At 39.5% G+C, this 23,239-nt stretch overlaps 1 protein-coding gene across 5 annotated transcripts in view; it reads right to left on the bottom strand.

Annotated features, from left to right (window-relative positions):
• The window catches only part of NBEAL1 (neurobeachin like 1), a 174,807-nt gene extending 153,017 nt beyond the window's left edge, over nucleotides 1-21,790 (bottom strand). For 4 of the 5 annotated variants that reach the window (XM_056111674.1, XM_056111676.1, XM_056111677.1 and 1 more), the window contains exons 1-2: nucleotides 21,580-21,790; nucleotides 20,566-20,839 (exon numbers count right to left, since the gene is read on the bottom strand). In XM_056111674.1, coding sequence (XP_055967649.1) covers nucleotides 20,566-20,616 — 51 coding nt within the window. In that variant the 5' untranslated portion in view covers nucleotides 20,617-20,839; nucleotides 21,580-21,790. Of the gene's footprint in view, nucleotides 1-20,565; nucleotides 20,840-20,932; nucleotides 21,075-21,579 lie in introns of those variants that run through there. The other variant, XM_056111675.1, reaches the window with a different exon arrangement.
• Nucleotides 21,791-23,239: the final 1,449 nt, after the last annotated feature.

Genomic DNA, 23,239 nt, shown 5'->3' with positions numbered 1-23,239 from the left:
TTTTCTATTAATATACTGTTCCAAATCAGATCATAAATTGCCACTTACCTACATTAGCAGACAAATAGGAAGGAAACATTTCAGAAACAAAACTTCCTGTGAATTTTTGTTTTCCTCAAGAAAGTTTTATCACTTATTTTTTCTTCATTTCTAACTAGAATATCACTCATTCATTCATTCATGATTGGATTTCAGAAATGCAAGTAGGTGGCGTTTTCCTTATCAGTGTTCCTTTTTAAGAGAGAAGATTATCTCTCTATAAAAGTGAAACACAGAATGTTCTCATAATGTCATAAAAAATTAATGCATTTCTCCTCATAATTTATTCAGGAACTCTACTGTATCTAATTCTGAGTCTAATGGTCAAAAGTCCAAGTGTTTGGCAACTATAGACCTCTCCTGGAAACTCTCCTGGGAAACTGGGCAAGCATAAGGAAAGAAATGATACTTAAATTGAAAATGTTTCATTTAGTAATTAGTTAAGCAGTTATAGATTTTAAATCTGTCATGTGCTAAGTAGTATTTTTTCTTTCTTTTTTTCCCCCTTAGGCCAGGCCTGACTGTGTTCAGAGCTTACTCCGACTCTGCACTCAGGGATCACTTGTGACAGGCTCTAGGGACCACTTGGGAAGCCACAGATCAAAGCCATTAGCAGAGCCATTAATTAGATCACATGCAAGGCAAGAGCCTTGAAGGGACTTTTGCTCATTTTATAAGTAAAAGCTCATCTCATAGGTAAAAGAAAGTAAATTCTAAGGTTTTACAACCTTTCCAAAGTCACAAATCTAGTAACCAGTAGGGTAAAAATTCAGCAATACATGAATCTGAGACAGTGCTCTTTTCACTACAATGTCTCAAAGTTGTGAGCAGGAGCAAAATGAAACTCTAATGGGCAAAACAGGATCAGCAAACCTGAGAGTTAGTATAGCAGGTTGGGTGCTTGCCTAGCACACAACTGAACCAGGTTTGATCCCCTGCACTCCATATGTTCTCCTGAGAACTGTCAGGATTAATTCCTCAGTGCAGAGCAGAAGTAACCTCTGCGCATCACTAGGTGTGCACAAAAACAAAAATGAAACTGGACCAAGTAAACTGAGAGCCATAAAAAAAATTTAAGATAAAAAATCATATTTAGAGGGTCGGAGCGAATACATTCAAGTATTGCCTTGAATGTGGCAGACCCAGTTTCAATCCCTGGGCTCCCATAATGTCTTCCAAGCACTGCTGAGAGTAATTCCCGATTGCAGAACAAGTAGCCCCTTAGTATCATCGAATGTGTCTCAAAAACTAACAAACAAAAGTCACATTTGAGGTTGGAGTGATAGCTCACCAAGCTGAGCCCATACTCTGCATGCAGGAGGCCCAGGTTTGATCCCTAGAATTGTATGGTCAACCCAAGCACAGAGCCCATAGACCCCTGAGCACTGCTGGGCATGGCACACAACCTGAGAAAATCCTTTAAAGGGTCTATATTTTACTGCCATCGACCACGAAAAAAAAACACAAACTCCAAAATAATTATTAGTAATACCTCAAACCTAATCATTTTTGTAATGAAGAGAGCTTGGTACATTTGAAACACAGCCAGGTCTATCTCCCCACTTATTAAGACAACATACAATGTATTAATACTGCAGGAGTAGGGGCCAGAGCAATTGTACAACAGGTAGGGTGTTCACTTTGCACCCAGCTAACCTGGGTTCGATCCTGGCACCCTATAGTCCCCCAGAGCCCGCCAGGAGTGACCCACGAGCACAAAGTCAGGACTAAAACCTGAGCACAGCCAGGTGTGGCCCCAAAATCATAAATCAGAAAAAATATTGCAGAAATAGAATACTTCATGGACTCTAATCTCTACTCTGCAACCTTCTTGAATCTGTCACCTGACTTTCAGGACTGTTATAAAAATTAACCTAGTAAGTATGTGTCAAAGATTTGGAAGAATGTCAGCATACAATACATGCTCAACAAAGAACACTTTTATTATTTACTATGTGCTAAACTTAGGAAACTTTCAAAACCCAAGAATGTTCTGTGCTATACATAAAGACAGATACTCAAGGCCAGGAATGTGGCTCAAATAGCAGAGTGCCAATTTTGCATGTATGCAACCATAGGTTCAAACATTTGGGTCACCTACCCCAACCACACCAGGGTATGATCCAGGTAGTCCCTTAGCAACTCCAGACCCAAGCACTGCCATCTCCACAATTAAAAATAAATATTTAGGGGCTGGAGAGATAGCACAGCGGGTAGGGCGTTTGCCTTGCACACGGCTGACCCAGGTTCGATTCCCAGCATCCCATATGGTCCCCTGAGCACCGCCAGGAGTAACTCCTGAGTGCAGAGCCAGGAGTAATCCCTGTGCATCGCTGGGTGTGACCCAAAAAAAGCAAAAATAAATAAATAAATAAATAAAAATAAATATTTGGGGCCCATGGTGATGGATGACGGGCACTGGTGGAGGGATGGGCACTTGATCATTGTATAACTGAAACCCAAGCACAAAATTTGTAAGTCTATAACTGTACCTCATGGTGTTTCACTAATAAAAAAAGAAAAAAAAATTGGGGGGCTGGAGCGATAGCATAGTGGGTAGGGAATTTGCCTCGCATGTGGTTGACCCGGGTTCAATTACCAGCATGCCATCTGTTCCCCTGAGTAAGTCCTGAGTGCAGCGCCAGGAGTAACCCCTGTGCATCACTGGGTGTGACCAAAAAAGCAAAAATAAATAAATAAATGAATATTTTAAGATCCCCATCTAAACACTGTCACTGTCATTGTCCTCTGGATGTTCATCGATTTTCTCGAGCAGGCCCAGTAACATCTCCATTGTGAGACTTGTTGCTAGTGTGTTTGGCATATCGAATAAGTCAGGGGGAGCTTGCCAGGCTTTGCCGGGCGGGTGAGATACTCTCGGTAGCTTGCTGGGCTCTCCAAGAGGGGCGGAGGAATCGAACTCGGGTTGGCCATGTTGGTTGCATGCAAGGCAAATGCCCTGCCCACTGTGCTATCACTCCATCTAAACACAATTTTATTTTTTCCTCTCAAATTCATGCATTTCCTATCTACAACTTTAAACATTATTCCATCTCTTGGGTCTATTCATCATCAATAAATTAAGGATACTTTACCAGGCTGTTGAGAGCATTTAAAAAGGATAATGTGCACAAAAAAACTCAGCAACACCTAATATTTAGCAAACATTCAAAACATGTAGGAAACCATTATTATTACAAAAGATATATATTAGGACTGGAGCAATAGTTCAGCAGGTAATTTGATTGCCTTGAATACAGCCAACCTTTGTTTAAACACTGGCATCCTACATGGTCTCCTAAGCCTCGCCAGAGAAGATCCAGGAACAAGCCCTCATCACAACTGGGTGTGGCCCAAATAAAAATCAAAATAAAAAAATACATACTTTGCTCTATCAGCTTGATCTTTATGTAATGTAAAATAAGCAATTATAAAATAAACTCAAATCAAAATAATTTTTGCTAAAATGTTTATATAATCATCTCAGTTACCATTATTTAAGATAAACAGTTTTTTCACTTGGATTGTTATTTAGTTCCCTTTTGGTCTTTGTAGCTTCAGCTTCGCCCATTTAAACACAGCTACCAATGGGTATCTGTGAAATTCAAATCTAATTACCTTTTCTCTCCTATTCAGATATTGTCAGTCTTCTCATGATCACGGAATGAAGTCTAGGAAGAAATATGCCACCCAATACATTGGACTAATCAAATATTATTAATTAAAGGACACTAAAGCACAGAAAATTCTTCTCACAATATTAATTCTCCTACTGGCTAGTTGGTGAAAATCAAAGTACCCACACAATTTCACCTAGTTATCAAGGAGTAGGGTTACAGGTGAAAACAGTGCAGTGTCTGGGGCTGGAGCAATAGCACAGTGGGTAGAGCGTTTGCCTTGCACACGGCCAACCCGGATTCGATTCCTAGCATCCCATATGGTCCACCAAACATTGTCAATTCCTGAGTGCATGAGCCAGGAGTAACTCCTGTGCATCACTAGTGTGATGCAAAAAAAAAAAAAACAACCAAAAATAGTACGGTGTCTTTATGGGGGCCAGAGCAGCAGTATAGTTGGGTAGGTGCCTGCCTTGCATGCAGATGATCCAGGTTCAATCCCCAGAATCCCATATGGTCACCCAAGCTCACGAGTACTGATCCCTGAGTACAGAGACAGGAGTAAACTCTGAGTACTGCTGGGTGTGACCCCAAAACAAATAAGCAAACAAAAACAGTGCAGCATCTTTGTTGCTCTATTCAATATTTTAATTGTTCCTTCAACTTGCAAAACTATAAACTTTTAGATATATATCTTGGGCACCTTCAAGGTTTATTTTTAGAAGTTGATTTAAGTTAGTTATGTATGCATATATATGTATATATACATATAACAAATGAACTTCGAAATACATATTTTCTAACATTTTACCCAAAAAAGTTAAATTCTACCCCTAAAAATAATATAAAATAGTTTTTCAGGTCAAATCTTTTTCTTTTTTTTTTTTTTGCCTGTTTTGGGGATACACCCACCAGTGCTCAGGGCTCATTCCTGGCTATGTTCAGGGACCACTAGTGACAGGCTCAGGGGACCATATGAGGTACCAGGGATCAAACCCAGGTCGACCATGTGCAAGACAAAACTCCCTACCTACTGTACTATGGCTCTGGTTCCCTCAGTTTTGCTTTACTTTGATAGACTCTAGTTACTTCAAAAATTTTGTCATGGAACTGGAGAGTATAGCAGTCAGGTGCTTGCTTCGTATGCAGCTGACCCAGAGTCACTCCCTCAAACTCCATCTGGATCCCCCAAGGCTTACCAGGAATGATCCCTGAGCACTGAGCCAGGAGTAAGCTCTAAGTTCCAGCAGGTCTGACTCACCAAAAAAAATAAACCCTTATCTCATAAGGTCATAAGTACCTGTGAACCACAAACCAACACCACATATCAACCATATTCTAGGCTCTTTACATGAAAAAAAGCAAAACATAATCTTGTCCTCAAAATGCTCAATGTCCAGTGGAGGGGAGAAAAACAAATGAAAACAGCACGTTAATAGCTATAAAAAGTATGTGTACATAGACAAGAGAAACTGACTGTGCCAAGGTTGAAGGTAAATCACTGAAATATTTTCACCAGTCATATGCAGATACTGTCATGGAGAAATGGGGTAAGAGGCATTGCAGACAGAAAAACTAGCATGATTATATTTAAAGGTGTAAGAGGTACATAGGATATTTTAAAAAAAAGTATTTCCTAAAAAGTACTTAGGAGCACTGTTCACTTGGATGAAAATTAAAAAGGAAACTACGATTGTAAAATCTGAGTAGCACTAGGTAAGAACAGCCAAATGAGATTTTATATAAACACTATCCTTAAAACAGAATCAGTTTTCTGAATAGCAATGGAAATGATGGATATAATATGAAATTTAAGAAAAACATAATCACAAATTTTATCTTCCCAATTTAACTATTAGTTTTCTAAAAGATTCTCCTTTCATATGGTTAATCCTTTATGTTTATCATTTAATTCATTTCTATAATTTCTAAAGGTAGTTTATTCAACAAAATTTCAACCACATAAAAGTAGAGAATGGAATAAGTAACACAGCTCCAATCACTATCAAAACATGCATGGCCAGTTTGCGTTCATCATACAGCTTTCCTCATACTGTGTGTATATGAGACCATTGACTGAATTATTGTGAAGCAAATACAGATTATTTCATCTCAGAATATATACCTCTAAAATATCTTTGTAAAATCTGACCATATTATTACACCTTTAAGAATTTACAGTCCAGGGGGTTTGAGTGATATAGCAGCAAGTAGGGCATTTGCCTTGCAAGTGGTTGAACAAGGTTTGATCCCAGAATCTAGTATGAGCCCCCAAGCTCACCAGGAGTAATCACTGAGTACAGAGCCAGGAGCAGGCCCTGAGCACCTCTAAATGTGGCCCCCAAATAAAGCAAACATACCAAAATACCTTCAGTTTCCTAGTATAAGCATTCAAATTTTCCTGATTCATGCCTTTAATTATTTGATAAGCTTGAGATCTGAATAAAGTCTATGAATTCGCAACTGTAGATATGTCTTCTGTAAACTGACAGGATTCTATTACATTACAACTTTTCAACCCTAATTGTTGAAAACACTGAGTCATGTGTGATATGATGTAGTACTTCTCAAACAAGGATTTTTCTGAGGGCATATCCTTCTATCACTTAAAATACTCCTAGCTTCTGTGCATTTCCTTTGAACTAATACTACCCTTTTATATATGGTGAGTCATGATCCCATAAGTATTTTCAATTAACTTTAAAGTAAAATTTCTTTATGACTATCAGTAAAGTTTTCATTTGTTAGCTATCTTATATGCCTGGGCCCACGTAAAAATTCCTAACATGCGAATAAGGAAATTGTCTGCCATAGAGGCAGGGGGTGGGGTGGGGTGGAAGTGACGGGAATATTGGTGGGGATATTGGTGGTGGAAAATGTACACTGGTTGACAGATGGGTGATCACTGTATGACTGAAACTCAATCATGAAAGCTTTGTAACTGTATCTTATGCTGGTTCAATAAAAATATAAGTTATGAGAATATAAAGCTTAAGAAGGTCTGAATTTGGTGAAATGGGCACTGGTGGAGGGATGGGCATTTGATCATTGTATAATTGAAACCCACGCACAAAATTTGGAAGTCTACAACTGTACCTCATGGTGTCTCACTAATAAAAATAAATAAATAAAAAGAACTTAGAGTAGCTTCGGGAGACTATAATAAATAACATCATAAAAAAAAAAAAAAGAAGGTCTGAATTAAGGGCCAGATAGATACTACAACAGGTAGTCTGTTTTGGGGGTCTGTTTTACACGTGGCTGATTCTGGTTTGACACCCAGCACAGTATATGGTCCCCCAAGTACTGCCAGGAGTAATTCCTACCCTGAACACTGCCAGGTGTAACCAAAACAAATAAACAAAAAGAAGTTCTCAATTATTATATCTAGAGATTATCATATTTAGGTTCAACATTTTTATCAAAAGTAAAATAACTTTATTTCAAATAATAGAGGAGAGGAGAGACAGGGAAGGGAGGGAGGGAGGGAGAGGGGGAGAGAGAGAGAGACAACAAGACAGAGAAAACAAGTGGCAAAAGATTCTACACAAGGTAATTATGTGGCTTTTTAAAGGCACATTTTGTTCATGTATGACTCTGTGTATGTGTGTGTTTAATGAAATGCTTGAGAATAATGATCATTTCCTAATGCACTATTTCATTATGAGCAATTTTTGCAACAAACATTATGATTTGTGATACAACTATGACTATCAGAAAGATTTGTGAAACTATTCCCAATAGCCAGAATCTGGAAATAACCTGAGTATCCAAGAACAGACAAATGGATAAAGAAATGATGGCACATCTACACAATGGAATACTATGCAGCTGTTAGGAATAAGGAAGTCATGAAATTTGACTATAAATGAATGGACATGCAGAGTACCATGCTGAGTGAAATGAGTCAGAAGAAGAGGGATAGATATAGAAAGACTGCATTCATTGGTGGTATATAAAAATATATAGTAGGAGAGTATTATCCATGGCAAGGGGAAAAAAAGGGCTAGGAGAACTAACTGGTCAACGTAGGTAAGAGAGAAGAGACCAGAATGACAATAATATCTGGGAAAGATCACATTGGACAAGATCTGGGCGTTAAAAGAAGGTAAAGGGATATTCTTGATAACCTTTCTGCCTTTCTGTATCAATATTGCAAACCACAATGCCCAATGGGAGAAGAGGATGGAGGGAGAGAGAGAGAGAGAGAGAGAGAGAGAGAGAGAGAGAGAGAGAGAGAGAGAGAAAGAGAGAGAGAGAAAGAGAAGAAAAGCGCCTGCAATAGAGGCAGGCAAGGGGGCAAGAGGTGGGGTTGGGTGGTGATGGAAAGGAACCTGAGGACAGTGGTGCTGGGAAATGTACACTGGTGGAAGGATGGGTGTTGGAATACTGTTGGAGGACTGAAATCCAATCATAAACAGCTTTGTAAGGGTCTATCTCACAAATTTTAAATCGAATCACTATTAAAGTGATTCAATTTTTTAAAAAAACAGATTTGTGAAAGAGCAAAAAAAATCACTCAATCCTTCTTTAATATTCTTAATTATATTATGTCCAGTAAAGACTGTGTTTGTGCTATTCATTCCAAGTTGAAACCACTGTATAATGGGCTACTTACTAAACATGGTTCTCAATATGTATCAACTCTTCTTATATTTAACATTTCTTTTTTTTGGAGGGGGCACACTTGGTGATGCTCAGCAGTTACTTTTGGCTCTACATAACGAAATTACTCCTGGTGGTTCTTGGGGGACCATCTTGGGTGCTGGGGATTGAACCCAAGTGAGCTCTAAACACCCTACCTGCTGTACTATCGGTTCAGCCCCTAAATTTAATATTTAAAAAGTCTTCTAATATTTTTTCACTTTCTTTGGGAGTGTGCTGTCTTCTTGAAATGGATGGTAAATTATTAATCTGTTTTTTGCAAGAATAGATTTATTCAATTAATGAGCTTGAAACAACATCTCAGTTTTTAGAATTCAAGTCACTTAGAGAAAAAAACATGTCAACCTACTATCTTTCCATCATTATCACTGAAAAAAATTTTTGATTAATCAGTCATGCCCGTGAAGTTATTTGATTCTAGCAACTTTCAAGATCTCTGTCATTCTTGGAGCTATAGCGATAGCACAGCATTTAGGGCATTTGCCCTATATGCCACCAACCCAGGTTCGATTCCCAGCATTCCATATGGTCCTCTGATCACCACCAGGAGTAATTCTTGAGTGTATGAACCAGGAGTAACCCCTGTGCATTATCAGGTGTGACCCCCCCCCAAAAAAAAAAGCCAAAAAAATTCACACTATCTGGCATATCTCTAAACTTTCTTTCCATATCACCCATCTCAATGAATTTCTATCTATATTCTGATATATTCTGAAAGAATTACAATCTAGTAATTCTCTGTTTTCAGTGAAAGAAATTAATGTTAACACAATGTATTGGTTTGTAAATACCACATTTGGAGTCTTTTCTATTTCTAGATAATATTTTTTTAAACTCAAAATAACTATAAATATTTCTGGCTTAAAAAGAATCTCCCAATTTTTCAGACATGTCTGTGTTCAGGGATTCCTGTTGGATCTTGGGGAACCACAAGGTACTGGGGCTTGAAACTGGATTGGCCTTGTGCAAGGCATGCATCCTCCTTACTGTACTATCTCTCTGGAACAATTCAAATTTTTTTGGTTTTACATTTTGGCTCTTATGAAATCAACTCATCTTCTGATTGCTCTCCAAAAGGCTGCTATTCAGGTATACTTGACACTGCATATGTAAATCTGTGAAACACATTCCATTAATGTACCATCACTGTATTGATATGCACAATGATATACATGTTTAATTTATTCATTGTTTAAAATATCTTCAATAAATTATACTAGGAGAGGTTGAAGATATCATACAGCAAGGAAGGCACATGCCTTGCATGCGGCCAACCCAGGCTCAATTCCCAGTACCACACAGGGTCCCCCAAACCCTACCCGAGCGTAGAACCAGGAATAAGTCCTGAGTACAGCTGGGTGTGACACAGAAACCAAAAGAAAAAGAAACAAGAAATTATCCTCTGATTAGGCAATGAAACTATATTATATACACAGGAGACATAATAACAGAATTTGATAATAATGATATCATAACTATAGAAAATATGACAGTATCATAACTACAGAAATAATCACAACTTTATGGGTTTTGTAAAACAAGTGCTCTATAAACTTGAGAATGAGATATCCTAAGAAACATAAAAACTGAAACAAAAACAAAAGAATTATCTAACATATATATTCCAATCAATGCAAAAAAAAAGAGAAAGAGAGAGAAACTGCCACATCAGGTAAGATGAAAGAGACTGCAAAACAATATAAGTCTGGTATGGCTAATTCATACATAATGAATTAAGATACTAAAAGCCACAAAATTTAAAGAAATACTTGATATCTACAAGGAGTTTCTTTTGTCAAAGGGACTTCTGTTGGTTTTAACCAACAAGTATAATCAAAGGACTTACCTAGGGCGTTTATAGTTTCTTTCCTAGAATGAAAGGTGAATTTGATTTATAAATTCATGAAAGAATCATCTTGTGATAACAAATTCTCAGGGACATCTTACTTCTCTATTCTTTTTTTTTTTTTTTTGCTTTTTAGGGCTGGAGCATTAGCACAGTGGGTAAGGCGTTTGCCTTGCACACAGCCTATCCAGTTGGCCCAGGTTCGATTCCTCTGCCCCTCTTGGAGAGCCCAGCAACTACCGAGAGTATCTCGCCCACAGCAAAGCCTGGCAAGCTCCCCATGGTGTATTCCATATGCCAAACACAGTAACAAGTCTCACAATGTTACTGGGCCCACTCGAGCAAATTGAGCAAATCGATGAACAACAGGACAGTGCTACAGTGCTACAGTGCTTTTTGGGTCACACCCGGCAATGCACAGGGGTTACTCCTGGCTCTGCGCTCAGCAATTACCTCTGGCAGTGTTCAGGAGACCATATGGGATGCTGGGAATCGAACCCGGGTCAACCACGTGCAAGGCAAACGCCCTACCGGCTGTGCTATTGCTCCAGCCCTACTTCTCTATTCTTAAAAAAGGTATTTTAACAATAAGACTGGGAGAATAAGATGGGTTTGCATCTAGTTTGTCATTACCGTAAAGTGTTTGCTTTCAGGGCTTATTAGGGAAAATCCATTAGACTTATTCTGGGTGGTTCCTTGGCTGTAGTTTCTATCTATCTACAAGAACATGAAAACAAAAATTCAAGCTTACCAAGTGGTTACTATTCTCCCTTCATATATTCTCCAATCTCCTTATATTCTGCCTCCACCTGCAGTTAACCTCATAAGGAATGTTTTTGCTACCTTGCTCATTTTCCAATGCTATTAAGATGTTTCCTAAATGTCAACTGGTTCAGCCCTTCTGGAAAACAGTATGGACGATTCTCAAAAAATTAGAAATTGAGCTCCCATTTGACCCAGCAATACCACTCCTGGGAATATATCCCAGAGAGGCAAAAATGTATAGTCGAAGTGACATCTGCACTTGTTTGTTCATTGCAGCACTCTTTACAATAGCCAGAAACTGGAAGAAACCTGAATGCCCAAGAACAAATGACTGGTTAAAGAAACTTTGGTACATCTACACAATGGAGTACTATGTAGCTCTTAGAAAAGATGAAGTCATGAAATTTACATACAAGTGATACAACATGGAAAGTATCATGCTAAACGAAATGAGTCAGAAAGAGAGGGATAGACATAGAAAGATTGCATTCATCTGGGGAATATAAAGTAACAAATTATGAGATTAATACCCAAGAATAGCTGAGATCAGCACCAGGAGGATTACTCCATAGCTTAGAGGCCAGCCGAGCATTCTAGGGGAAAGGGCAGCTCAGATAGATAAGAGAGCACCAAATAAAGGGTGTTTGGAGGATCCTCCCAGGAGGGGAGATGCATGTCGAAAGTAGACTATGGACTGAACATGTTTGCCACTCAAAGCCTCTTTTGCAGACCACAATACCCAAAAGGAGAGAGAGAACACAAGGGATCGACCTGCCACAGAGGCAGGGGGGGATGGGGGCGATGGGGGTGGGAGGGATATTATCCATGGTGGTGGAAAATGGGCACTGGTGGAGGGATGGGTATTTGATCATTGTATAATCAAAACCCAAGCACAAAAAATTGTAAATCTACACCTGTACCTCATGATGTTTCACTAATTAAAAAAAAAATGTTTCCTAAATATTTTTTTTGCGTTTTGGGTCACACTCGGCAATTCACATGGGTTACTCCTGGCTCATGCACTCAAGAATTACCCCTGGCGGTGCCTGGGGGACCATATGGGATGCTAGGAATCGAACCCGGGTCAGTCGCGTGCAAGGCAAATACCCTACCCTCTGTTCTATCACTCCAGCCCGATGTTTCCTAAATTTTATTGAGAATTAAGTGATTTTCAGAAGGCAAGCAACCTGGTATTCTTTATACCCAAACGAAAATCTATATAAATACCAGTTTGTCTTATTCATCCTTTATGCTAACCTGGAACATACGCTGTGACTGTTAAACTACTGTTCATTCTTTTAAACCTTGAATAAGTACAATAATTCAACCAGTAATTCTAATAACTTTATGAAATTTGCTTATTTATTACATTTAGGACTAAAAATCTAGGTGGGAAACTGACTCTAGTTGGAAAAGCAGGTCCTCGGATGAAGTCATAATCAATTACTTGTTCCAAAATGCTTTTCTTCACAGCCATGCTGAATTTAACAATACTGATGACTCCCTTTATCCTTTTATTTTCTAAGGCGACTACTTACTTCTGTTTCTCTTCCCACTCAAAATACTTACAAACTATCTTCCGTTACCAGGGGTTCTCAAAGATATTTCACCTCTGGCCCCACTGGGGAAAATTAAATCACTCAAAGTCCCCCTACAAATCCACCTTCTTTAAGAGAACAAACAGCAGGGAGACCAGAAAAACTGTATAGTGGGTAGGGCACTTTCCTTCATGTGGCTGGCCTGTTGTTCAATCCCTATGCACCCTATAGTGCTCTAAGCACAGAGCCAGGGGCAAAGCCTGAGCACCACCGTGTGTAACCCCCACTCAAAAAAAGGGTGAGAGAACAGTCAACCCCCAAATTATACTAAGTACCTTCTAAGATCTTTCCAATACTCCAAAAGGTAGTATCACTTTGCAAAACACTATTCTGGATTCTTTCTTCTTCTTCTTCTTCTTTTTTTGGTATTATTCTTTAATGATAATGTTTTTCTTGCAACCCTTGTTTTTCTCCTCTTACTCTCATGTAATCTTCACTGTCAACAAATCTGTATTTCCAGCACAGACCTCCCTTCTGAACACCAGAGCCATTATGTGGGAGTACATCTCTATCATTATGTTCTACAGGCAATGCAAACTCATATGTTTATCTGAAAACCTAGTGAATTTGTACTAGCTAATTGGTAAAGGAATACCCAAGCATCAATTTTCAAATACAAAAAAAAACCCTAAAAATTACTTTAGACTTTTTTTTTCATGTTTCCCATGGACAGTTTGAACTGCTATTACCAATTCTACCTTTCACTTAAGAAATTTAAATTTTGATACTTAAAAGAAAATAATAATAAATAGTAGGAATTTTTATGTCAACATTTAAGGAGTGTACCAGAAGAGCTTTAAGTTAAAAGACTAATACTAAAAAGGTATTATTCCCTTCATAATGGTTGCTTCCATAAAACATTTATTTCTTGAAGCCAGGGATATTCATTAAGTGGTAGAACACAAGCTTAGCATATGCAGAGCCCTGGTTTGGTTCTGGTATGATTAGGGCTCTGGTGGCCTCCAAGTACCAGGAGTCCCTTTCCCCTGCCCCCACCACCAACACCACCCACTTTCATGCTTTCAGATCTAATTTGTCAAAACATAATCGGGTAATTACTGCTACTCTAGTATTAAGATGCCAATTATTTGGGGTTTTTTTTTTCTTAAAAATCAAAACCTATTTTCTTTGCAAACAAACCATCATCAACAACAACAACCTGTTGTCCTCCCATTGTTCATTGATTTGCTTGAGCGGGCCCAGTAACATCTCCATTGCGAGACTTGTTGTTAGTGTGTTTGGCATATCGAATAGTCACAGGTAGCTTGACTAGGCTACCTGTCAAGGCAGGCCAGGCTCTGCCACGCGGGTGAGATACTCTCGATAGCTTGCTGGGCTCTCCGAGAGGGGCACAGGAATCAAACCCAGCTTGGCCGGGTCTGCTGCACGGAAGGCAAATGCCCTACCCCTGTGCTATCACTCCAGCTCAAAACATCATCATCATCATCATTATTTTATGCTTTTTGGGTCACAGCCGACGATGCACTGGGGTTATTCCTGGCTCATGCACTCAGAAATTACTCCTGGTGGTGCTCAGCGAACCATATGGGATGTTGGGAACCAAACCTGGGTCGGCCACGTGCCAGGCAAACGTCCTACCTGCTGTGCTATCACTCCAGCCCCACAAAACATTATTAAGCCAAAGGAAGTTAAGAATTATTTCTACATTTCACACAAACCAGACTTATTAAATGTGGATTATAAGGGCAGATATGTACTGGTGCATTTTACTAAAAGCTTCAGTTAGAATTAAAACCAAAAGTGAACAAGTAAACAAAGAGTATTTGTTGGAGCCAGAGACAGTACAGTGGGTAGGACATTTGCCTTGCTCATGGCCAACCCCAGTTTGATACCTGGCATCCCATATGGTCCTCAGAAAAAACAACAGGAGTCATGCCTGACTGCAGAACCAGGAGTAGCCTGAGCATTGCTGGGTATATGCCAAAAACCAAAACAAACAAATAAATAAATAAAATATTTGTTAATTCCATTTTCTCTAGGTCTATGTATAAAAAGAGGTATGTGCCTTTTATCTGAATAAAGCATCTCTAAACTTTATTTTCTTTAGGCGCAAAATTTTTATTCTAAAAAGGAAGTTTACTCTGAGCTCACTGCAAAACTATCTATTTCAGTCATATTCCAGATTTAGAAGGACAAAGGGCAACCACAGGAAATGGAGCATCACCAAGGTCCAAAACAAACTTGGATTTAAAAAAAAAAACCCTCAATAATAAAGACAATTAAGCAAGGCAAAAAAGTGAAAAAAAAAACCCTACAGATTCATTTCAGCATTATTGACAGTTTCATCACTACTTACATATACTGCCCTTTATTATCAATGTAAATACAAAATAAAAGTGATCTTGGTAAATACATTCTCAAACTCATAGTATTCTTAAATTACTAATTAATATAAAAGTAAAGTAAAGTAAAGGCCCTCCCGTTGTTCATCAATTTGCTCAAGCGGGCCCAGTAACGTCTCCATCATGAGACTTGTTGTTACTGTGTTTGGCATATCGAATACGTCACGGGGAGCTTGCCAGGCCCTGCCGTGTGGGCGAGATACTCTCAGTAGCTTGCCGGGCTCTCCGAGAGGGGCGGAGGAATCGAACTCGGGTCGGCTATGTTGGCTGCGTGCAAGGCAAACGCCCTACCCGCTGTGCTATCGCTCCAGCCCTCCTAAAAGCCCTCCAGGTCCTGCTAGAACCTCCAAACTAATTAATATATGCTTACATATTCATTACCTATGAGAAAATTGAAAAATAATGAATACGAGTAACCTGTTTTTAGGTCACAAGGTCAGAAACCTAATCTTGGCAGTAGATTCTTTAGCTTGACAGAATTTTTCAGTGTTTATCCAATCCTAAACAGACACAGGTCCCCCTCCAAAAAAAGGAATTTATAACAAAAAATGAACTACAAATTTCAACTAATACTACCACATTTCATACAGTCACGCTTTTGGGTAACTTTTTATCTTGTTTTGTTTTGTTTGGGGGCCATACCTGTTGATGCTCAGGGCTTACCCCTGGCTCTGCACTCAGGAATCACTTCTGGCAGACTTAGAGGACCACATGGGGTACCGGGGATCAAACCCAAGTCAGTCTCTTGCCAGGAAAGTGCTATATCCTGGTAAATTGGGGGAGGGGGGGCAGTGTTGGAACATTGTCTGACTGAAAAACCCAATCATGAACAAGTTTGTAACTATGGATCTCACAGTGATTCAATCAAAAATAAAAGAAATAACAAAGTACTGAGCACTGCTGAGCATGATCCAAAGTATGATCCATACAAAACATAAAAGATAGTTTCAGAAGATTAGTTTCAGCCTACTAATTGGAATAGCCATCTTATACACTGGTAAAAGTTTCTCAGAAAATCTGAGTGCATATGCTGCCCAAGCCCATGTGCTGCTTGTGCCCATGTAGCTGAGCACACGTGGTGCCTGAGTACATGTGTCGCACCCATCTCCCCTCTTGAGATGTGTACCTTCATGCTTTCATATCTAATTCTGGGATGTATGTAGGGGCTCTCTCGTTCCTTGGAGAAGCCCGGGTTCTCTCTTGAGCACAAAACTAGTCACTCTCTCCCACTTTCTTTCCCTCCTATATCACTGTATCACTGTCATCCCATTGCCTCGAGCAGGTGCCAGTAACATCTCTATTCTTCCCAGGCTTGAGATTTTAGCAGCCTCTCCTTACTCATCTCTCCCAACGATTGGAGGCCCTTTCAGGGTCAAGGGAAATAAGACCTGTATTGTTACTGTTTTTGGCATATCGAATACGACACGGGGAGCTTGGCAGGCTATGCCCGTGTGGGCGGGATATTCTCGGTAGCTTGCCGGGCTCTTCGAAATATATATATATATATATATATATATATGTATTTCTAAGATTTGTTGCCTAATATCTGAACCTCATCTTTCCCTCCTATACTTCAAAAATCTCCAAATATTTAACTTCAAAAAAATAAAGCTGAGTGATCAGAAATCATCTTATCTATATGTGAATAATATCTATATGTTGCTATGTGTTGTACTAATTAATAAATTAAAAGTATTGGAATATTATAGTTTTACAAACCTATAATGAGGTCATTGTGACGTACAGGCAAAACACTAAGAATCAAGCTATTCATTAATTACATTAGCATTCTTCCACCAAATAGAATCTGACTCAATAATGTCTCTAGACTTGCTAATAAAGAACAATTAAAATCAAGGGAATTCAGGCAACACAAACCAAACTGGGGAAAAACTAATGCAAAGACCTGGTTCCTTTAGGCCAGAGAGATAGTACAGGGACTAAGATGCTTAATTCACACATGGCCGATCCAACTTAGCCCTAGCACTGCATACAGACTCTTGGGCAAGCTTAGGAGTGATCTCTGAGCACACAGCAGGAATAAACCCTGGATACAATGCAAGGTACTGCCCAAAAAGAAACAAAACAAAAAACCCAAAACATAAAACTTGATTCTTTCAACAAAAAAGTAGAATTTAAAAACGTAGTGAACAGAAAACCATGAATCTTAAAACCAAAGACATTTTCAACAAAATATAATGAGTTTATCTAGTTTAGACACTGATAAAATAAGAATATTTAGTAAATAGTAAATTCTGAATTCTAGTCACGTATTTGATGATTTAAGAAATTACCATATTGCGTGTTTTTAAGAACTTTCATTTTATAGATTTAGATGAAACTGTGAATAAGACCATTAAGTTTCTGGGCTTGGGAAAGAGCTCAAGGGATATTGCTTTCCATTTCAAGGCCCTGTGTTTAATCCTCAATACCATATGACTGCCAGGCACAATGGGCTGCACTCTTCTGGGAGTGGACCTTAGAAAAACGCTTTTCAGAGCTACAGCAATAAATACAGTGGGTAGGGTACTTACCTTGCATGAGGCTTACCTGGGTTGGATGCCCAGAAACTCCCTCATATGGTCCCACAAGTTCTGCCAGGAGTAATCCCTGACCAGGGCCAGAAGTAAACTCTTGAGCACCACTGGGTGTGGCCCCAAATAAAAAAATTGTTTTCAAAAGATCCTATGACACCAAAGAGACAACTCAATGGGCTGAAGAGCATGCTTTGCATGCTACAAGTCAGGGTGTTCAATCCCTGACACTGAATGTTGCATTGGGACACTATACCAGAAGTCCCTGAACTCTTTCAGGTGTGGCCAGCCCCAATTAATTTGTTTGATCATATGGAGTTGGTCAGAAAGTAGCCCTTTAGAACCACGTGGCACTGGCAGAGCTCAAATGATCAACTTTCAACATACAGTAGAATGAACTTGCTTCTAATATACAAAATTTGCTTCCCTCCCCCTTGGCTCTTGGCTCATTCAATTTTTATCTTTTGGTTTCTAGGACATATCCAGTGGTATTCAGGGTTTACGTCTGGCTCTGTGCTTAGGAATCACCCCTGGCTGTGCTCAGGGAAACAAATGCAGTGCTCGAGATTGAACCCAGGCCAGCTGTTTGCAAGTGTTCTCTCTCTCCAGCCCTCTTTTCATATTAGCATATCTTAATTCCTTCCTTTATATCTCTGCTTCAATGTTATCTCTTTGGAAAGGAATACCCTTCGTTCTGTTATCCTATCCCTTTATCTTGCTTCACTATAATCATTTTTGTTATAATGCTAAAATAAAAATCATACAACTGAGAATTTGCTTTGAAAACTTTCAGCGCTAAGTTAGGGAGGGTTTAGATAAAACAACATTGAACATGAACTGAAAATTATAAAGCAGTGTGACACTAACAAAAGAGTAAAAGTTCATTGCAGGAGCCGGAGAGAGATTGTACAGTGAGCAGGACACTTGTGTTGGCCCACCCAGGTTCAAATCCTCAGCAGCCCATAAGATCATAGCCCAGTCAGGAGATACAATGTATGGCCACACACACACACACACACACACACACACACTTCTTATAGTCTCTTCTCTATGTGTGCCCACTTGAAATTTTCCATAATAAAAATTTTTAAAGAAAAATTACTAAAAAGTTTTATGACAACCTGTGGAATCAAGACCAAAAAAAAAATTGTCCCTCAAAAGTCAAAGCAAAAATCTTAGTGAATTGGACAAGCATTGTACAAATAAGTACATATGCACATACATTACTACCCATAAAGGTAAGTCTTGCCCAAGGTCATTAAACAACAGAGGAAGGTCAACTCTCCTCCAGTTAAGTCCACAAAGATGTACAATGACAACAGGAGTCCTGAAGTAGTTTGAAAACTTATCAAAAGGGGGGTGGGGGGCAAGATGGGAAAAGTCTTAAAAGCTAGGTGAAAGAAAAAAGTCCAACTAGTTTAGAATCCTATATGATAGTATAGGAACAATAAGATCAAAAAGAAAGTATAGAGAACTCGAATTTAGTAATCATCCTCATTAGGTAATTAGTATAAATCCATTATGTATGTTTGGAAACTATCTAAACTCAAGGTGTTTGCAGAAAAGGAAACAGATGTGTAGCTTACAAGTAACTTACTCAAAAACTGGTGAAACATGAAATCATGATTTTAAATAAGTTTTTCCAACAGTTGAAAAAAATGTTTCTATTAAATGTTTGCTTTAACTCTTAAACATAAAAATGGAATTCCTCTTTCTCTCTAAAACACTTCAAAAATGGACCAGAAACAGCTCTCACTACTTATCACATCTCCAAGAGTAATGTGATACTAAAATCATTTATAATGAAATTCTGTGCACTCCAAAGTATAGTACCTTCAGTAAGCACATTGTCATAAATAAAGCATGAACATGACCTAAAAACAACATAACTAAGAGGACAATATAATCCCTCTTACCCTTTATTATTCTAAAAAGAGGAAAAGTTAGTAAATGTAATGCACTTTTTAATAGATCACTTTCAAGATACTGGGTACTCAAATTTAACATACATTTTAATTTTTGGGTAACATGTGCTGATATTTTCAAAAGTGTCTGGAGAATTGGAATCTTTTTTTATTGGAAGAGTGGTCTATTTTTAAAGAGACATTTCTGGCATTAAATTACTTGACACTCAAAGCTATTTTAAAAATCCATATCAAACATTTCAAAGTATATGTCCTTCAGGAAACATAAATACCAAACCAAGAAGTCAAAGGAAATTCCAAATAAAATAAAACTCAAATAAAAGCATTTTGTATTTGAACTTAAGACATTAAATTTGACATTATAAACTGAACTGATAATTTGTTAAAGCTGAAATTATAAGAAGGAAGGGATAATGAAGAAACAGAAGCTGAGACCTTGAGAACTTGACCACACAGCTCTGAAGTAACTTTAGTAGAGTTGTTTCTCTGATCCTTGCCCCGAACCATCAAAAAAGTCATGTAGCACCTTACTTGAAAAACATATTAAGCACTACTCTTCCTCAACAACCCAAAATCAAAGCTAACATACAACTTCACAAAAAGATAGAGAATAAAAAACATTTCTGAATGGCAACACAAGGAGTCATAATGGGTAATTGTAGGAATCAGGCCACACTGAGCCAAGTCTGTGCTATGCTACTCATTTGTCCCTTTAACCTCTGCTTTAGTTTTCTCATCAGGAAAAAGGGGATAGTTACAATACTCATCTCACAGTTTATTGTAAGGCTCAAGAAAGACAATTTCCATACAGTGCTAACTGTAACTCCCTCAAAACAATAATCTTTTTATAAAATCAATTTTCTTTTAAGTACAATTTCAAATATTGTAAGAAAAATACTTCAAGCTTTCTCACAGAAATAACTCTTCAACTCCCACTTGTGGGAGAGAAAAAAAACCACAAAAATTAAAAATTACTTTCCCGTAGGTCACAATTTGCCTTATTAAATTAAGAGATCACGGAAGACAAGGATCAAACTTAAACCACGCCCTACAGCTTCTAATAGAATGCCAATATTGTACTCCAGAAACTGGAAAACATAACATTTAAATTTTTGCATCATATGAATATGCCATAACTAAGTGATAATATGGTCACTCACAGAATTTTATAACAAAGTATTTTAAAGTTAGAAATAAAAAGGAAAGCAGTTACCTTTGTACAATAAAGCATCCAAAGTTCAAACAGTCTCTCTCTGGATGCCATTGTGGTTTTCACTCTGGCACTTTAATATTTCCTCCAAAAAAAAAAAGTATGTTCAAGACAACAGCAAGTTCATTTTTATTTTCCAAGTTTTTCAGCCGTTACAGTAAAGTTCAAGCAGTGGGGGGGAAAAAGTGAAACGGACTGTCTTCTGCTCTGTACCATCCAGTTTCAGCATTTACTCCAATATCTCCTCCATCAGTGGTAGTGATGCAATGAAGGAAATCTGTGAAAGACAAAAAGATACCGAGGGTTAGTTTTTTTAAAAAGGCTACACTAAAAATAAATATAAAAAAGCTAGACTTAATCAGAAAGTTACTTATCACTTCACTTCCCACAAACAACCGGGTGAGCTCTTAAAGTGATTAGATTTCATAGCCACTTTTGTGTTTCAGGAAAAACATCACATCTAACAATATTTCACAATATAAAGTCAATATTCTCTCGGACTCACGGTTACGTACAACCAAAAAAAAAAATGCAAACAAGCAGCCAAAAGATCTCACATTCTTTTTAAAAGAAATACGTGTTTGCTAACAAATATATATATATGTGTATATATGTATATATATATATATTTTTTTTCCTTTCCTACAAGGAAAAAGCACTTTTTCTACAGGCTGATTTAAGACAGAATTTTCCAGTCTGCTGCTTAAAAGTTGTCGAGAATGTTTGTCATAGTGTTGAAGGGCAGGGCGAGAAGGGAGGGTGAGGAATTTCTGGTTTGTTTGGCTCCACTGTGTTCACCGTGAAATCGACCTGCCCACCTGGACTCCCCACCTCTCCATCCCGGAAAAAGAAACAGCAAGCGTGCACCGGCGAGGAAAACACGCCGGGAAAGCCTCCAAGTGCTTGTCGGAGATCTTTGCACTTCCTCCTCGCATCCCGGACACCCGAGAAGGGGTGGAGGGGCAGACTGAAAGTGCGCCCCTTTAATAACCGAGAAACGCGAGCGAGGCGACTCACCCGCCGGCGATCCGCAGCGACCGGCCACCACAGGGTCAACCTCGCCCCCCGACTGCGCTTTCGGCCTCCAGAACCCAAGGCCCTCCCATTTCTGCCACGCGGCTCCCGCGGCCCGACCACCCCCGCCCAGTCGCCGCGCTCACGCGGAGGGTCACACAGACACGACCGCGACGACGTCAAACTCGCTTCCCTCGCCCGCTTCCCCAGACCTAGCCCCTAGTCACCCCGCAGCCAAGGAGGCTGGCCGGAGCTGGGGGCGGGCCCGCGGCCGCGCGAGAAGGGCGGCGGGGCGGGGCGGAGCCGGAGGCGGGGCTGACGCCCCTCGGCTAATCATTCTAGCCTCTAAACATTTACCTGGCCTCGGGGCAGACGCGGCTGATTGGTCAGGCAGTTGATTGGTCAGAAAAGGGGCGTGGCTGTACCGAAGCCCCACCCTCGCATACCTGCGCAGTCGCAGTCGTCCTGACTCCCAAGGATTTCCCACCCCGCCTTCCATACTCCCACCCACCCCGCCCCTAGCGCCTCCGCGGTTGCCCGACGGACTGTGCTCTTTGGTTAGTTTTCCCTCCCTCCCAGGATGTGGACGACGATGGACGTGCTGACGTCCATGCCCGCCCTGTTGGACGTTCGGCTGGTGACGTCATTTCCTGGAATCTTCTAAGGGTGGGGAGCCTAAGATAAGTGAAAGGGATTGCCTTTTGATTACTCCCGAAAGGAGGATTAGTCAGGAAGTACATGGTAATGTTTTTAGCGGATGTTCCCAGGTTTCCCAGAGTAAAAACGGATGTTCCCAGGTTCCCCAAAGGATCCCCCCCCCCCATTTATAGTTGTCTCCAACTTTCACCATAGCTGGTGGAAATGTCAAGTCCAAAGTACTTGTTTTACCACGACTGAAGGTTTCAAAGGGTTTGTTCTTTGACGCTGGAAGAAAACCTTGGGAAAGATGAAAGCTACTGCATTTAATAACTAGAAATCTTTAAGCGATAGATAATAAAGTGTTCTCCCTCCCATTATCTCCCCCGCCCCCCCAGGACACCAGATTACTCCAGCACAGAGACAGGAATGGCCTCTGAGCAGCGCTGGGAGTGGGCAAACGGGGTGGAGGTGGGGGGGAAGGTGGAGAGAGAGGTAGGTTTTAAAGGAGAGGAAACATGTATCATCTTTGCAAACCCTAAACATTCAAAAAAGTTTTTTCTTTGAAAAATGTAAGAAACATACAAAAGTAAACTGGTATAAAGGAATTCATTCCAACTACCTGCTTCAAGAGTGATCAATTAAACTATCTTCTGTCATCTGTACCAACAGTTAGCAAGCTAGAGAATAAAATGCTTCAGGTTTTTCACACCAACCTGCTTGCAATTTAACAAAAGTCTAAATGTATCATATGTGAAAATTAAGTTTGTTTTAGTTTTGCAAATTCTTGCAACAGAGTCATTACTATTAATTTACTTTATCTAGTGGCAGCTTCTTTCAGGGACTAGAGCAATAGCACAGCGGGTAGGGCGTTTGCCTTGCATGCAGCTGACCCGGGTTCGATTCTTCTGCCCCCTTCTTAGAGCCCAGCAAGCTACAGAGAGTATCTCAGCTGCACGGCAAAGCCTGGCAAGCTACCCGTTACATATTGGATATACCAAAAACAGTAGCAACAATTTGTTGTGAG

Source organism: Sorex fumeus, unplaced genomic scaffold (genome assembly GCF_029834395.1).
Source record: "Sorex fumeus unplaced genomic scaffold, SorFum_2.1 ptg000014l, whole genome shotgun sequence".
NCBI lineage: Eukaryota > Metazoa > Chordata > Mammalia > Eulipotyphla > Soricidae > Sorex > Sorex fumeus.
The sequence above is the reverse complement of the archived record's forward strand: the minus strand, read 5'-3'. Positions and strand labels throughout refer to the sequence as shown.